Below are 14,840 nucleotides of genomic sequence, written 5' to 3' on the forward strand. Positions count from 1 at the left end.
GGCCGCCACATTCATTGAAACACGTCACCAGCCGACGCTGCGTTCGCTCAAAACTTCCAGCGCCCCTCGAGCGCCGAGTTTCGTTTTTGAGAGAGAAAAAAAAACGGCAGGCTTCCTCGCGCTACAGGGCTTTAAACACCGACTTTTTCGTTGTTTTAAAAACTGATATGAAATCGCCTTCTCCGGTGCTACAAAATCACCATTGACAATAGCCACCAAACTCCGTTAATTAACAAGTTCATTAGTAGAGTTTAATTACCCACCTAACCAATGTGCACGCCCTTGATACTACCTGGCGTCCGCCGCAGCTAGCTGTCTCCTTCTGAAGAGGGTTTCTTTTTTAGATGCAGAGCATTGATTCACTCGCCTTGTCCCTCCGGCGTCGTCGTCGTCGTTGTCGTCGGCGTTGTCCACCCCTCCCCCATTCTCCTCGCCGCGCCAGCTGCGCTCTCCGCCGCTCACCCCCTCTCCTCTCCGATAGCGAACACTCTCTCGCGAGGGGCATTGGATTGGATTCGATTGAAATGGCTTGGCTTGGCTTGGATTTGATTTGGATTGGATTGGATTAAAGTGGGTTGTGTTGGATTGTGTTGCGTCATAGCCGCGGCACGTTGCGACATAACCGCGGCAGACGCGCTGGGGCCGGCGCATGTGCAGTAAGCACTCTCTCTTCCGCGGTTTCCTCTCCTTCGGGCGCGCTGCGCATATAACCGGTGTGCCGTTCTCCGGCGAAGCAACATCCACGCTTGGCTCAAACACCTAGAGTCCACGCCGCTCTACAAGTACGCCAACGTCGTCATCGACTTGGACCGGCTTACGCAGTCGCCTCAACGTTATGCGCGCTATAAAACGCGGTCCCTTCGCCGCTCCGCCTATGCGTCGCATCTACACAGGGGTTCCCGCGAGGGGAGGTGGGAGTTTTTTCTCGAAGAGCCTATTTTTAAGAATTTTTGAAAGTGTTCGCTGATACACCCTATATAGCCTGTAGTATGCGTCAAGAAATCCGCACTGCTGATGCATATCAACTTAAACCAACAGCAGGATACCCCTATCTCTTATTTGCGGCGAAAACATTCCAGTCCTTGAACGCGATAGCGCTAATCTATAGCCTCATTTTTCGATTTTCCCGTGGCGGCTGCCCGTCCACAATGAGGCGTGTTCATCCAGCGTCCACGAAAATACGTCGCTGCTTCCACCCGGACGCTACGACTGAGGCACCCAGATGCGAAGGCTCGCCCGAATCTGGAATATGGCGCAGTGGATACTGAAGCGCGGAAAGCACGACAGAGATTCTACGGCGGAGACGAAACAAAAGATATGCATTTTCAGCATCTGCCACGTCTGCACAGTGAAGTCCATTTTCAGCCCTGTCGGCGGTAGCAAGCTCGGCAGACACGATCGCTAGCCGAGCGCGGAACTGACACCATCACACCTGAGTGCCTCTCCAGAGGAAGTTAAAAAGGTCGATTTTAATCATTTACGCGCCGAAGCCACAGATGGGCCGTCAGGCAGGACGTAGTCGAGGTCTCCGGATTAATTTTTACCACCTGTGTATCATTACGTGCGCCGAAATCTCAACATCAGGGACGTTCTGTTTTCTCTTTCCATCAGGAAAATGGCCGCCGTGGCCGGGAATCGATCCCGGGTCTTCGGGACCCCTTGAGCAACCGCGCCATGTTTTCTACTGGAGTTGATACCGGCCCCGAAATTAGGTCACCAACTAAAACAGGGGCAAAGTATTGACGCAAGCCTAAGAGAAATCAAGTAATGCATAGATTATTAGCCGGAACAAAATAAAATGAAACCCAGTATGCGTCCAATTCCATGGATTTTCAAACTAGTTTTAGGTTTCCCTCGCTTCTGTCTCTGCTGCAAGCTCTATTTGGTAAACGACGGATTGGCAAGCCACGCGGTCAAGTTATAAATCACCCTAAAATACGTACGAATGTGTAGAACACTCAAGTAGACATGGTCGGCAAGGCAAAGCCGATCTCACAATCGCCATTATAAATAAAATCAGTAACCGATAGCCTATGATATAAAACGCTTAACTGAGGGATGATCAGGAATTAGAGAAAGAGAAAGGATAAGACTCGTGCCGCCACTCATCATAAGCCGGATACCGAAAAGTCTACTGCACAGCAAACGTACCCGCATTGAATAAACCAAAATAGGCCCAATCAGGATAGCATATAGGGCCGCCGTCAATCTCGCAAGTTTTACCGTGTGACGAACTGACAACGGCTGGACCACGAGGGTAACACAATGCATACCCAGAGGCGGGTCTAGAAGAAGGGCAAGGCCATTACTCGACGGAGGGCCGAAATAGGAAAAGTCGGCGGCGAGGAATGGACTAGGGCAGCGCACGAGAGGAGCGGCTAAAGTTCAATGGGAGGGGCGTTCATTCTGCAGTGGACCTAAGTGGGCTGTAGGCAATGACGATGACGATGGTGATTATCATCATCATCATCATCATGCAAAGGCCCGCAAATTGGAGCTTTATAACTTATTTGAAGAAATCAGGAAAACTATTCTCTATGCACCACTAAGTGGCTGGGAAAACAAAATCTGGACGGGCCACCGCACGGAAGACAGGCACCCCCCCCCCCCCCCCAGGAAAAGAAACGACTGGAGGCCATGATGGACATGCAACGTATCCAGTGACTTGCCGTTGAAAATTTCCCCTACGAAAACATAGACCTAAATTTACAGGCGACAGGTGGTATGGCAGGATCAAGTTCATTCGATGAAAATTCCATAATCATGATAACGCAGAATACACTGACTCCGCGTTGTTCGTAAGTACGAGGCAGCAACTATCGTAGCTTACTATCTTGAAATTTTTTGAACTGCATAATTTTCCTACCTGCCGCAACAAAGACGCGGAAGTTGGAGCCATCCGCTTGGCAATCCGACTTGCAGTAGTATCGGATACGATCGCAAACATGATCACAGACACGAAGGGCATTGTACTGTTGGCTGCAGGCAGAATACCTAAACGCTTCGGTAAGATACTCCCAGCCAAATTTAAAAATGTGAACAACATCACCTGGACACGGACACAACGGTCTAGGAGATAGCGAGGCACCGACCAAGCAGCACGCGAACTCGCATACGGTGCTCCTTGCGGCCAGGAGTGTAGCACTCCCCTCCCCGAAAACCATTAAGAACGTCCCCTCATACTACGCCTATAAACATGATCCTTCCCCGTGCCACAAAGCGTCTCAATGCAGAACAATCGCAAACTCTGTGGACGATCATCATCATCATAAACAACCTACTCAGGTTCACCGCAGGACCCAGGCCTCTCCCATTGACTCCAACCGCTCTGGTCCTGTGCTGCTCTAGCCCATTCTTTCCACCGAACGTTCCTTATTTCCTCCCTCAAAAGGGTTTTAGCCTTCCTCTTCTGCCAGACCCGTCTCTCGGCATCCACTCTGTTACCCTGTTGGTCCGGAGGTTGTCGGTGCGTCTAACTACGTGGCCAGCCCAAGTCTATTTTTTCTTTACTTGAATCATGATATCATATACTCGAGTTTTCTCCCTGATCCGGGAAGCTCCTTTCCTGTCCCCAAGTGTTACTCGGATCGTTCTTCGTTCCATGGCCAGTTGATCCTCCCTACGTTTGCTTTCAAGTTGCTTAGTGGGGCTCGGAGTTTCTGCTCCATAGGCCATCACCGGCAGGATGCATTGGTTGCATATTCTTCTTTTCAGTGACAGAGGTAGCTTACGTCTCAATATTTGGGAGTGCTTGCCAACAGCACCCCAGACCCTACCTATTCTGCGCCGGATTTTTTTCTCGTAATTGGTATCTGCACAGACAACCTGTCCAAGGTAGTTATATTCTTCTACTTGTTATAGCGTTTCGTTGCATATGCTGAACAGCACGATTCCAGCAAGGTTATTCATCATTACTTTAGATTTATTCATATTTCGTCTCACACCCACGGCCTTGCTTCGTTAATTTAGTTCCTAACACATAGCAGGTGTTCTGCAGACTCGCTCAGCAAAACTATACATGTCGTCTGCAAACTTCAAATTCTCTTTATCCGTAATCTGAAGTTTTCCCAGTCGGGCTTACTGAATACCCCTCGAGACATGCTGTGAATAGTTTTGACGAGATGGAATCTCCCTGTCGCATGCGCTTTGCTTGTGAAGCATTATCCTGCCTGTACATCGCTTATATATGTCGTCTAGAAGTCTTATGAAGGTCTCTTCTATTCCCTGGTGCTTCAATGCTCCCAGCACGGCTGCGGTGTATACTGAATCAAACGCTTTTTTCATAGCCTATAAACGTCATGTAAACGGGTTTAGTGTAGTGTGAGGATTTTGCTATCACTTCATTGGCGACACGGATGTGATCCTTACTTGAGTATCTTTTCCTAAGCCCAGCGCGCTGTCTTGATTTCTCGGAATCTAGGCTGTCACTTATTCGGTTATTACCATAGTAAACAGCTTGCATACAACTGAGAGTAGGCTGATGGGTCTGCAATTGTTAATGTCTTTCTTTTATCTCTCTTATTGTGAATGAGAATTATGCTGGCGTTTTTCGAAGCTGTGGGCACTCTTAGAGTGCTCACCGCTTCGAAAATTCTGTCCACACTCCTGGCGAAGATTATACAGAGACGCAGCGAGCATCGGTTGCATGCGGTATTGTATCAGCGCCGTTACAGGTCTCGGCACGCGTTGCCAGACGGTGACTTTTAGCAACTGTAGAACTCCCCACAATCACCCTGATAGCCCACATCGTGAAGCTAACAATCGGGCCGTAGATGGGCAATGGCAAATAACAGTGTTACACAATATACGGTTTCGCTTTCACGGAGAATCGAGTCTCGCATCGCTGTAACTGGCCTACCTGACGGGGGCAGCAGTGTTGATCTGTGTGGCGGCCACATCCTCCCTAGTCAGCCGCTTGCTCTTGCGGCGCAGGCTCATGCGTGCCTTGAGCCCCGTCACCAAAGACGCAGGCGGGGCCGGCGATGCTCGCGGCACACCATCCGGGTTGTCCACGAGCTCCTTCTCAAGGACCCCGGCAGCTGTCTCAACCTTCTGGGGTCGGTAGATGCGTTCGGTGCTGAAGGCTCGCAGCAGAGCTGATTTGGCACTACGTCCAATGCCTTGGACTCGCTCCAGCAGATTTGAAGTACTGGAGTTTGCGGTGCCACTGTGCACGCTGGACGACGATCCACGGTACAAGGCGAAGTCGCTACACCAAGGAGAAAGTTCATCATTATGCAGCAGGAAGGCACTCTTGCAACGCTCTGTTGGCGCCGTAAAAGCAAAATGAGGGAAGGTAAAGACAACATACAGCAATGTGTGTTCTAAGTATCTTCCTTGGTCGTCTCGCTACCGCTGTTTGGTCAGGATGGTACCAACAAACTCCCCCAAATTAATTACAACCCGGACTGGTGAAAATTGTTTTTGTTTGTTTGTTTGTTTGTTTGTTTGTTTGTATGTTTGTATGTATGTATGTATGTATGTATGTATGTATGTATGCATGCATGTATGTATGTATGTATGTATGTATGTATGTATGTATGTATGTATGTATTTACGTATGCATGCATGTATGTATGTATGTATGTATGTATGTATGCATGTATGTATGTATGTATGTATGTATGTATGTATGTATGTATGTATGTATGTATGTATGTATGTATGTATGTGCGAGTGCGTGTTTATGTTATGAGCAAAAAGTTGGACACACGTGAAAAACAGTCAGAACGAAGTTTACTTACGTTGCGGAAACTTGCCGCAGCCTAAAAAAACTGTGCTGATACTGTTTTTACGTGTGTCCAACCTTTTACTAATTCTATTTCCACGCACGTTCTGCGCATTTTCGTCGTTGCTGTATTATATATATCCATATATCATAATAAAGTCACCAGTAAAAACATAAAGAATATTCTGACATATCAAAGAAGCGTAGAAAAGGTCCCGATGTCGGTTCGCGGTCGGATCGCGTGTCATCGCGTGTTTTGTTCTGGATACCCTAGGAGGCGCCACACCGCTATGGCGGTCAAGATTGCCAATAGGGCCTCCAGGTTACCCATGGGCGAAAATCGTTTTTATTTTTTCCAACGTAAAGCACAACGACAAACCGTTCCCATTTCGAAGCAGAGCTCGGAAATTCGGAGCGAGAGAGAGGTCGCTCAAAATCACAATCCCCGTCCGGCAATAGCGCCAAATTTAAGTCCCCATTGCGGAGCCAATCAAGATCGCCGTCAGTCAACAACCGCAGGCGACTAACTTCCAAGGGGAGGGGAGCAAGGCGCCGCCGCCAGCGTCAACAGCAACCGCCGACAAACAGGTGAGCTGGGGCAGAGGGGCGTCCCACCGTTCCTTGAACGACACCCCTCCCCCTGAGACTACCCAAATACCTGCAGAATTTTCGCTGAAACTAGGTAGTCGTAAAGCAGAGGTTAAATCTCTTACGCAGAGCATCGCGAAGCTGTTAAAAGATAATGAAGCCTTCCGGGACAAAAATAAAGCTTTCCGTAAATAACTGACCACCCCGGCAGATCCCTTTGGTACAAATGTTAATTCACTCTCCACAAAAAAACGTGCCGTCGAAATCTCCTTCCTTCAAGAAGTCGAAGATAAACTTGGCGACATTACACGCACCGTTCAAGGCATTCTAAAAGTGCCAAATAGTATCCCCAAGACTATACCACCACATAACCAACTGCTAACAGCCCATCACAGCAATCCTATGCTCCTCATGTCGAAGGAAACAGAGGCAAACCGTACAGTTAAAATCTGGCAGTGCAATTTCCGTGGATTTAAACCGAAGCGGCCAGAACTACAGCTACCTGTCCAGTCACTTGAATTTCCTCCCGATGTAATTGCATTGCAAGAAGCCGGAACTAACGTTAAACTACCCGGCTATAAAGCTTTTCAGGGCTCCCAAAATGCCCGCACAGCCATCCTGGTCAAGCGTAACCTACCGAAGACCAGGCAGACATTCGACAGTATAGACATTCGTCGTGACCTAACAACAATGTTTACAAAGAAACGCAAAGCCACTAAAATGTTCATTCCTAATGCACCTATATACTCCACCGCGGAACCTCGACCATATTTAACCAACGCCGCCTGTATAAACATTGCCTCACGCGTGAGCGAAAAATGGCCAAACAGTCACTCTCCTACCCTTTCCCGCTACACAGCCTTCCTGCGTGCTTTCATGTCCGCCAGCCAGCGCCGCTTCTCGCAAACTATGCAAAATAGTTGACAGCTTGTCTAGCATTTCCCCGGCGCTCCTACTCCTTGTTTATCACTATGCCTGTCTGTCTTGGTCTGACGCTGATAAAACCGCCTTTGCCACGGCGGACGCAAAACCACTTGTGCTGCCGCAGGCTGATGCCGGCTTTGCGCCCTTACCTACTTGGATAACGGGCCCCGAAATTTTCTAAGGGGGGCACCCCCCTCTGTTCCCTCCGCATTTCGACCTCGTTTTGTCCACGCTGTTCGCACTCCGCATCGGTACGAAGGTTCAAATTGAGGACTGCACTGTAGAAGCACCCTGACAGCGTGGCTGGACCCTCAACTGCTTATCATTTTGTTTTCTATAATCTCCTGAAATTTACAAGCACGCGATATTTTTTTTTTTTCGAAAGCAATGGTAGAAGTGTGCGCTTGAACAAAAAATGTGCGCGCAGTTTTTTTTTTTTTTTGTTGCTAAATGCTCCAGAGAGAAAAATATCGTTTTTCTGTTTGCTATTTGTCTACCCGACAATTAATATGTTCTGACACTATTTCAGTTCGTGTTGCGTCAGTCATCTTTCGAAAAATGCAGAAGGTATGATGCGAGTGACACGTTGAACGAGATCCGCAGTGCACCCCAGAACTAGCGCCCCGTCGCGGCTAAGATGTGAGCGAAACGGCTCTTGACACCCAACAAGCAAGCTCACAGATACACGTCGAAAAGTGGGTGCAGCGTTCGCGGCTCGCGAGCAGTGACGTAAGGCGGGACGTTCGCCGGCGCGCGCCACATAGCGGATGAGTGCCTGAACTAAACGTCCCTACCCACGGGTCACGGCCAGGCTGGAGGAGCGGCGGGCGCGCACTTTCATGCGGCCTGCGCTTCGGGTATAATTTCCACCTTTCATTGCCGCTAGTTCGTGGCGCTGCGGCCCAACCCTCACCAGTGGACCTATAGCAAGGGGCGGGGTGAGCAGCGCGCGAGCATTTGCCGCTACCCTAGCCCTGCCGTGGCTACAGGTGACACCTGTCCGTGCTAATTTACATGGACGTCCTTAAAATAAGCGATTCCTTACCCCCTTCTGAATTTTCGGTTTAATAGGGTAACACAGCCCAATATTATCATCCGGAAGCGCCGAATCAAATATTTAAAAGAAACATTTTAACGCGGGGCACATGAATAGAAATATGCCAGGTCTTCATATCTTATCAGCGACTGTATTTTATGGAAATGGTGAGACAAGCAATAAACACGGCATTTTCCGTGACTGAAATATCAATTCTTCTTTTTCCTTTCGGACGATGTCTTGGTTTGCACAAGCACAGGGCGCGGCCAGTGACGCGAATGGTTTCCCGTCGCTTAGATATGGTTACCGCTTAGCTAAAAGTGTTTCTGCTGCTACCGGCGGTCGCGCAGAGCGGACCGCCGGTAGCGGAGCGCACTGTCAGAAATATACAGCTAAAGCTGGTAATCATGCAACTGAAGCGGACAATGAATCTTCTTTATGGTGAGTGAGATATAGCAGCGAAGGTATTGATTGGTACCTGTGATATACCGCGGCAGATCCAAAACACGCGCGGCAAGCGTCGTAGGCTCGCTCGGCCAAAGGCGATGCGTCGAATAAAAAATTTACACGATCTTCCCGCGAGGGGAACCATGGGGTAGATGCGACGCATCGGGGGTTGCTGTTGCGTTATTCAAATCATCGGACGATGTCATCGGAGCGCCGGCGGCGGAACGACTGAGCGGAGCGGCGCACTTACCGCGTTTATATGCAGCGGAATGAGAGAGACAGCAGCGCGTAGCAGCGCATAGCAGCGCATGCGCGTGTGTTAACCGAGCTCAAGCGCGAGCGCAAGCTGCGCGCTAACGCACAGCTGGCACGGCGACGGGAGCGAGCTGACCGCGCTCACGCACAGATGGCGCTGCGGTGAGAGCGGCGGAGCGCACAGCTGCCGCGCCGAGGATGCGGACTACGCCGCGACAACGACGCGGGACAAGGCGAGTTAAAAAGATGCGTCGCATCTAAAAAGGATGGTTGGGATGGTGGAGGGTTGGTTCGAAGCCCCCTCACTCTGCCAAGAATCTGCTGTATCGTTTCCTTCTTTGGTGCGCAGTCCGTATGTAGGTGCGCGCTCACCGGTGCTCCAGTCTGGCCGTGCCCTACCGTTCCCATTGAAAAGCGGCCGACGCGTTAGGCAATGTTTATACAAGCGGCGTTGATTTAACCTTTTCGCTCTCACACGCAGGGAGGTGGGACCGCACGCGCTAGTGGTGGTAGGATATTTTAATGCCCCACATACCACCTGGGGCTACAGATGCAGTAACAAAAAAGGAACGGACCTCGGGGAGCAAATGCAGTTACACCACTTTAGCATTGTTAGCGACTCCGGAAAAGCCGCCAGGATAGGTAACAGTGTCGAAGTTGACATTGCCCCAGATCTTAACTTCGCACTACATACTAGATGCGAAGAGGGGAACGTTACGGGTCACGCACTTGTCAGTGATCCCTTTATTATCGAGATAGTAATTAAGCCCACGACTAAAATCACCCCGTCAGGCAACACTAGTCCAGTGGGACGAATTTCGATGTCTCCGAAACAGCAATGTAGATGACGCCCCATATCAAACATAGACACGAGGACGGAACAACGCCTAAAGGGCAAAAAAAAAATACCACAAAAAATCTTGCTTAGCACATTCCATCCCTAACCATTGATTCCAGGCTTGCCCAACTCTTGGAGGCCTACCAAAGCATCCAGAAGCGCCGGCGCAGACAAAAACACAACCGCAAGCTTAAGTTGAGCATGACCTCACTGGAAAGGGAAAAAGCGGCACACACCACCGAGCTCGCGCTAGACTAACGGGACCGAATTTGCGACCCGCTTTAGGGAAATCTAGGGACGAAGAAAACATGGCAGCTCCTCAGACACCTCACCGATTCTAACCTCAGTAAAGCAAAGCAGAGAAACCGTCTAACACTGGTCATGCATAATTACCCAGGATCCGATACCAAACACCTTGACAAAATTCGTGACGCACATTTACCCCCGAGTTCTAGCCCCAAGCTGCCTAATTACACAGGCCTCCCACATTCTGAAATGGACCGAGACATCTCTGGAGCGGAGCTCAGGGCGGCCATCGCACAACGTCGCACCAACTCAGCTCCTTGCCCAAACGGCGTAACTAATAAAGCACCCTGGCAATCTGGATGACAAATCGATTGCATTCAAAACCCGTTGCAGGATCAGGCATCCTACCTCGGTCATGGAAACACGCCAAGGAGTTCTGATTCCCAAGCCGAACATACCTCTCGCACTCGAAAATCTACGCCCTATTTCGCTTACAACCTGTCTTGGTAAGCTCGTGGAGCACATCATACACACCCGACTGACAAATCACGTCATCAACAAAGCAATTCCCCCATACGATGATAGGCTTCCGAGCCGGTTTATCTACGCAGGACGTGATGCTCAGAGTCTATCATAACGTCATACTATGTTCGCCTGACAGGTTAGACTAATCGGCAGTGCTGACACTAGATCTGACCAAGGCATTCGGCAACGTTGGCTTCGAGGCCATTTTCGAAGGCCTGTAATCGATCAATCTTGGAGCACGCACCTATAACTACATCAATAACTTTTCCTCGGACAGGACGGCTATCATACAAGTGGGTGACCTCGTAACCCCATCCTCTCGGTTGGAGGACGGGGTACTCCTCAAGGAGCTGTTCTTTCCCCTCTCCTGTTTAATCTGGACAACTTAAAAACCAAAAATAGACCAGAAAAAATTCCGGGTGTCTATTATAACCTGTACGCGGATGACATCGGTCTATGGGCCACCAGAGGTAGCGATGTCCAAATTGAGGAAATCCTGCAGATGCGCATCGACATGGTAACACAGGAAGGGCAAAGCGGGACTATTTTGCCCTCCATCTAAATCCGAGCTTCTTTTACTTCCGTCGCCCGCTCAAAGACCACCTCAGAAACCGAAAATCAGGCTCCGCATAGCGGCAAACCGATCACACAAGTCTCGATAATCCGAATCTTAGGATTACGAATACAAAACAACCGCGAAAGTGACAGCTTCATAAACCAAATAAACCGAGCGGCGGACCAAACAACCTGACTTGTCCGCAGGGTCACCATAACGCCATAAGGGTCTCATAATGCCATAAGGGTCTCATCGAAAGAGAGAAAGTTCGCCTTCACCAAGCCTCTGTCATTAGCCGGCTAGTTTACTCCCTCCCTTATCTCCACCTAACTAAAGCCGACCTCCATAAAGTAGACGCGCTAATTAGGCAAAACTATAAATTAGCGCTTCTACTCATTCCCGGCACTTCCACTGCCCAATTGGACAGGATGGGTCTCAACAATACAGCTCAGGAACTGATAGAAGCCCACTAAATGAGTCAGTGTGAGCGACTGGCCCGAACTAGCACGGGGAGGCATATCCCTCAAGAACTGGGTATCCGTCACAGACTTCGCGCAACTACATCCCATCCCCGCGTCAATCCTCTCCCAACTAGTACTTAAAACGTTGCCACACAATATGTACGCCCATCACCACGTCGCTAGGAGATTAAAGCGAGCAGACGCACTCCACACGATGTACGGCAACAATCTCCGAGTTGTGTAAGCGGACGCGGCAGAATACAGATTCCACGACGCCACGACTGTAGCCACGAACTACTGCAAGGAACTTCTCAACTCGGCCACCGTTCGATCCACCTGCCCAGAGACGGCGGAAGAGGCGGCCATAGCCCAAGCTCGAATGCTCGACCCTCCCAACCCACATACGGCACGAACGTTTCTGATTCTAAAACTGCAAATCAAAATCTCTCCACACGACGCATCTCACAGCTGGCACCCAAAATTTTCACAGAAAGCTCTGTCCAACCCCTAAGACTTTCCGACCTCGCCGCCCGCGCATTGCGGTCTCGAAGGAAACGAGGCGGACCACGAAGAACACGCCCCAGGATTCACGATCTGGGCTAGGCCCAGATCACCTGGTCTCTTTTCAAGATATAACTATGCACTACCGCCTCTCCCACTTAATCTATCCTCCGGCGGACAAAACTTCAGGCAATTATAAGGCCCACACGTAACGACTTCTTCAGACAACCGGATAGTTAGCCGGTTTCGGGAAAGGGATGGTTGGAAGAGTTCTGAAATGAACCTTCGGTGCGGCCCCTTTCCAGAGGCCGATCATGCTTGGGACGGGGGTTCGATTGACTCTATGGGATAGAAAGAAAGCAGGGACGGGGGTACTTTACAATAGTAAGAGAGGTCCCGGAGCTCCTTGCCTGGTAAACGGACAGGGAACCCATCGGCCGGAGCTTGACCATGGCTCCGACCACCACCGTTCGCCGTTTCTTACCCTCGACCTATAAACACATCGTCACGGTAGGGTACAAGTTATGTTTGGGGGCTCAGGGTCCGCGGTGTCGCCAATACCGTCACCCTGAATGCCGTGTGGCCAACAGTCAACATTCCAGATCAATTTGTTTCTCGGATAGCGGGTTGCCGGAATCTCGCCCGGTTTAACACTGCGTCCTGCCAAAACGACCGGAAGTCCTGCTATGGTACAGATCGCCGAGACGTCACCTTTGAAACAGGAGACGAATGGTTGCTTTCGGTGTTTCTACGTCCTCCAGGACTGCGTTAAAAGTTTATGCCTCCCTTCATTGGCCCTTACACAGTACTTCAGCTAACCTCTCCAGTGAACTATTTAGTTACTGCTACACGTGGTGTCACCGACCGTCGATGCTGTGGCATTGAGACTGCGCATGTTTCGCGTCTAAAAAGGCTTCTTCGCGGATCGCCATCCCTTTGACTTGTGGGCAGGTGGGCCGCTCCGACCACTGGAGAAGTTAGTGTGAGCGCTGTCTTCGTAACGATCGAAACAGTCGTCATTCTCCCCACTCACAGCATCCAGAAACACTGCTATCATCAGCATCGTATTCATTCACGCGCCATCGGCTGTCATCCTCACATCTCGTGCACAGCGTGACCGTCATCTTCGTCGGGGCCTCTGCTGGTTGCTCGGTTCGCGAACCCGGAATAAACTGTCTGTCGTTCCTCGTGCCTTTGCATCTCAATATATGTAATGAAGAAAATGAGACACACGTCGAAAGATGAAGGGGTTTAACGTTTGGACGGGTAGTGACCTTCGACAGAATAACAGCAGTGGCAGTTGTTGTACAGTATATAAAGGCGCTCTTGACGGTTCGCCGCGATTACACAAACCACGTGAGGGCGTAAATTATATAAAAAAACAATCGAAGTCCAATACACCGACGCGGCCCCGTATTGCATATAGCTAATTAAAATCAATCTATTGATATATCAGACACATGGGGCACAGAACTTCAAAAATTTCCGTCACATGCAAAAAATGAAAAAGTAAAAAAAGGGGCAAAAAAAAAGCCAGGGGAAGATAAACAACATTGATTGCGTTCACTGATGCAAGCAACTTGAATTTCGTGCACTTTCATTACTGCACTTTCATTCAAACCGCCTACAATTGTATTAAACTTGAAGCTGACATCGCGTATTTCCCCATCATAACGCGTTCGAAAGCCCGACTGGAGAATCGTGACTTTGATATTGTCAAAGGAGTGACGTGTGACATTGGCACACTTTGACAATGAAGTCGAGGTAGTGCAAATACATGAACCTTATGATTGTTAAAGCGAAGCCTGAAGGATGTTTTCTTCTCCCAAACGTACTGCCTTTTGGTCTCCCCAACGTACTCTCTCTCAATCTTTGCATTAAGCAAAAATGTTCAGTTTGGCTTAGAAATCGGACAACGAACACTAAGAAACACTGACGCTGACACCCTCTCGGTTAAAGTGACCAACATCCCGCAACCGCAACCTTTCCCGCTCAAATCTTAAGCCACAGAAGCACAGAGGGCCTTTGTCTTTCTTAGGTCACGGAAATTTAAAACCCTCGTTGCTAGTCTTTCTCTCTTCGCTGACTTTCAGCGCTCGTGAAGCATAGATCGTAAATACAGCAGCTGCATTCGAAAACGCTCCCTTGGAGTTGTAGTACGCTAACGCGTGTAAAGCGTGAACCGCATGGAGCGTTTTTTCACGCGATTTGCGCGCGTCGGCGTTGCGCGTGCGTTTTTTCGACGCCCGCGTCGACGATTCCCCGCCCGTGGCAGCATCTGCCTTGGCTAGATTTTGACGCGCGTCGCGCGCAGCAGTGGGAGGAGCCTGGCGACTTGCGCCAATGGGGAGGCGCGCGCCTCATGGCGGCGGTTTCAAAGCACTCGAGATAGACCTTTGCGCCGGTCAGAAATCGTCGGCGGCGGCGCGCCGGTGTTCCCACCTCCGGCGGCGGCGTGAAACGGCGCGGGGGTATCCGGATCGGCGGCGGCGTGGCGCGGAATAGCGGGTGGTGGGGGTGGGGGTGGGGGTGAGAGAGAGAGAGAGAGAGAGAGAGAGAGAGAGAGAGAGAGAGAGAGAGAGAGAGAGAGAGAGAGAGAGAGAGAGAGAGAGAGAGAGAGAGAGAGAGAGAGAGAGAGAGAGGAATTCGGGGGAAAATAAAATATGCAAAAACCGTGGGAGATCCGGACATTTATGTGTAGGACATTTCGCTGCAGCACGTCTCGGTGCGGACAT

At 50.0% G+C, this 14,840-nt stretch overlaps 1 protein-coding gene across 6 annotated transcripts in view; it reads right to left on the reverse strand.

The window, feature by feature from the left end:
* The window catches only part of LOC144180620 (uncharacterized), a 293,036-nt gene that overhangs the window by 22,194 nt on the left and 256,002 nt on the right, over positions 1–14,840 (reverse strand). For 5 of the 6 annotated variants that reach the window (XM_077708957.1, XM_077708951.1, XM_077708948.1 and 2 more), the window contains one exon: positions 4,859–5,209. The exons of the other annotated variant lie outside the window; for it this stretch is intronic. In XM_077708957.1, the coding sequence (XP_077565083.1) occupies positions 4,859–5,209 (351 nt within the window). The remainder of the gene's footprint in view (positions 1–4,858; positions 5,210–14,840) is intronic. 6 annotated transcript variants of the gene reach the window in all.

The sequence above is a fragment of the Haemaphysalis longicornis genome, unplaced genomic scaffold, assembly GCF_048455015.1.
Source record: "Haemaphysalis longicornis isolate Haplotype H1 unplaced genomic scaffold, Haemaphysalis longicornis Haplotype H1 scaffold_1, whole genome shotgun sequence".
NCBI lineage: Eukaryota > Metazoa > Arthropoda > Arachnida > Ixodida > Ixodidae > Haemaphysalis > Haemaphysalis longicornis.